The sequence below is a fragment of the Penaeus vannamei genome, chromosome 24, assembly GCF_042767895.1.
Source record: "Penaeus vannamei isolate JL-2024 chromosome 24, ASM4276789v1, whole genome shotgun sequence".
Classification (NCBI taxonomy): Eukaryota; Metazoa; Arthropoda; class Malacostraca; order Decapoda; family Penaeidae; genus Penaeus; species Penaeus vannamei.
Genome location: NC_091572.1, coordinates 10,741,243 through 10,743,934, shown reverse-complemented (window position 1 = coordinate 10,743,934; position 2,692 = coordinate 10,741,243). Strand labels below are relative to the sequence as shown.

Sequence of the window (2,692 nt, the reverse complement as noted above, 5' to 3'; positions counted from 1 at the left end):
TTATTATTATTATTATTATTATTATCATTATCATTATTATTATTATCATTATTATTATTATCATTATTATTATTATTATTATTATTATTATTATTATTATTATTATAACAATAACAGTTATAATAACAAAACCATACTACCATTAAGCACAAAACACTCACTGGCTTGACGCGGTTCTTCCTCCTGTCCTTCATGAGGAGCACCAGCATCGTCACCAACAAAGCCACGTTCATGAGGGAGCCGAACCCCACCATGGCATACCCCTCATGCAGCGAGGACGACTGGCAGAGGCCTATGTTGGAGGTCTCAGCCTGGTTTTCAGAAGGAGGAAGGGGCATGTGGGGTTAAATTTTTAAGAATATATATGTGTGTGTGTGTGTGTGTGTGTGTTTGTGTGTGTGTTTGTGTGTGTTTGTGTGTGTGTGTGTGTGTGTTTATGTGTGTTGGTGTGTTGGTGTGTGTGTGTGTATGTGTGTTTGTGTGTGTGTGTGTGTATGTGTGTTTGTGTGTGTGTGTGTGTGTGTGTGTGTATGTGTGTTTGTGTGTGTGTGTGATGAGTTTGTTTCTGTTGTTGGAATTTTTCGTGTGAATTATATGATACGACGAATCTGAAGAAAACGTCCGTTGCTGGTGTATATTTTTTCCTTCTTTTTCTATCTCTCTTTTTTCCTAATATTTGGATGTTTGGTTTTATGCCAAGCTACTGTGGTAATGTCCCTGATTTGTATCTTTTTTTATCTCACTTTTCGGATAATAATCTCATATTTCTCCAATACAACTATAACTTTGCCATGGGTATCTAATTTCCGCATGACAGTCTTACCTTTCCTCTCCTCCGACAGGCTGTCATGAACATGCCTAAAACAGTGACGGAAGTGGCGACGACCCAGCCCAGGCCTATTACCGTCAGCATCAGCAGCCACCGCCGATGCCTTATGCCCTGGTTGCTCATTTCCGCGCTGGTGGGGACAGCATGGGGTTAAAATACGGCTTTTGACTCGTGAGAAGTTCGTTGTGTAAGGATGTACAATTTGAAAAGTGCCGATGTATTGAGAACGAGTTATTTTTTTTTTTTTTCTCCAGATTCCTAAGCTAATCTTGTCTTCAGTAATTTTTTTCTCACTTGGATGGTCGGTTTAAAGATCACGAGACGGAAACTCATGCCACTACGTCACTGCAGTCGAGACTTACCTTATCACCTCAACAGCTGTCGGTCTAAACACACACACGTTCCTTCACACCACTAACAGCTCCTCATGCTGCACCAAAACCTTTCCCACCAGCCACATGTTTTCCCTCAGACCCCGGTGGAGCGAGCGCGGGCGGAGGGGCGCCTCGGACTAACACTCAGAGGCCGTTTCTCGTCCTTGGCTCCGCCGGCCCTCGAAAGCGTGTCACTCGCTCCTCTTCACTAAGCGGATGCGCTGGCCTTTCCATCCGGCCCTGAGTTGCTATGTCTCTCCATTAAATTACACGTTTTTTCACCCTTCATAACTTGAATTTGTGCTCATTTTTCTGTTTAATGAAATAAGCTAGATGTTGTGGCAATGCGGGTCAATCGCGTTTTATGAGATGGTGGTTTTCTGAGGGTTTTGTGTCAAGATCGGGGTTTCAAGTCTTCCTTGCTCTCTTGTGTGCTGCTAACACAACTTGCCAACTTAACTGTCGCGCCCATGGTGTTCTCAATCCACCTGAAACTCTAATCGGGCTTCTGTGGATAAAACCAGTATGAAAAGAAATTATATATCAGTATAATTGTTTCAGCGTCAGACATTTTTAAAGGTGTCTCCCTTTCATTTCCCTCTTGCTTAAATACCCATATACTGATGAGATACAATATAGATCTTTTCAACTATGTTTTCAGTTATGCATATGTTCGTAACTTGCTATTAAACGTTGGTATTCTACATCTGTATTCTTCATGTGATATGCGGGTCTAAACTTGATATCGCCGTATTCAGAAAGGTTTACACTGAATTAAACCGACCGTGTATCATGATGCTATTGTCAAAATCTAAAGTTTGCACATCGATCTCACGGTCTCTTCCTCACATTCGCGTGGCTTTATAAATCTAGAAATTACAGAACAGATTTTCTTTGTTACGTCTTCAAATTTTCAAGAAATTAATACCCTTCTTTCAAAAACGCTCTGTAAGCAGACCCGCCTTCAAAATATCACATAAGTGTAAAATAATTTAATGTCATGGAATATTGACAGATTCCACATTAACATACAAATGCGTGCAAATAACAACAATAATGATTTTGATGATGGTAATGGTAACGATCATTATGATAATTGTAATAATAATAAGTAATAATGATAATAATAATAATGAGACAAAAGAACAACGATGTCAATATAGTAATAATAGAAATGATAGTAATAATAGTAATATGAATAGTAGTTTTGATAGCAATAATAAAAAAAATATTAAAAATAATGTATTGATAATTGTTACACATGTTACCATTACTACAATTACTACTATTCCTACCACTACTAATGTTGTTATTATCCATCATTATCATGACAAATTAGAAGCACTCAGAGGTGACTTTAATATAATTCTTTTGGTGTAAATATATTTATTGCATCAGCGATCCTATCGCCTTGGCGGAGGTATGCGCTATACCTCCGCCAAGGCGATAGGATCGCTGATGCAATAAATATATTTACACCAAAAGAATT

At 38.7% G+C, this 2,692-nt stretch overlaps 1 protein-coding gene across 1 annotated transcript in view; it reads right to left on the bottom strand.

Moving 5' to 3' along the window:
* Positions 1 to 1,672, bottom strand: part of LOC113817878 (histone H2A.v2) — a 4,633-nt gene extending 2,961 nt beyond the window's left edge. The window contains exons 1-3 of the mRNA XM_070138388.1: positions 1,192 to 1,672; positions 824 to 959; positions 162 to 311 (exon numbers count right to left, since the gene is read on the bottom strand). Of these exons, the coding sequence (XP_069994489.1) occupies positions 162 to 311; positions 824 to 952 (279 nt within the window). The 5' untranslated portion in view covers positions 953 to 959; positions 1,192 to 1,672. The remainder of the gene's footprint in view (positions 1 to 161; positions 312 to 823; positions 960 to 1,191) is intronic.
* Positions 1,673 to 2,692: the final 1,020 nt, after the last annotated feature.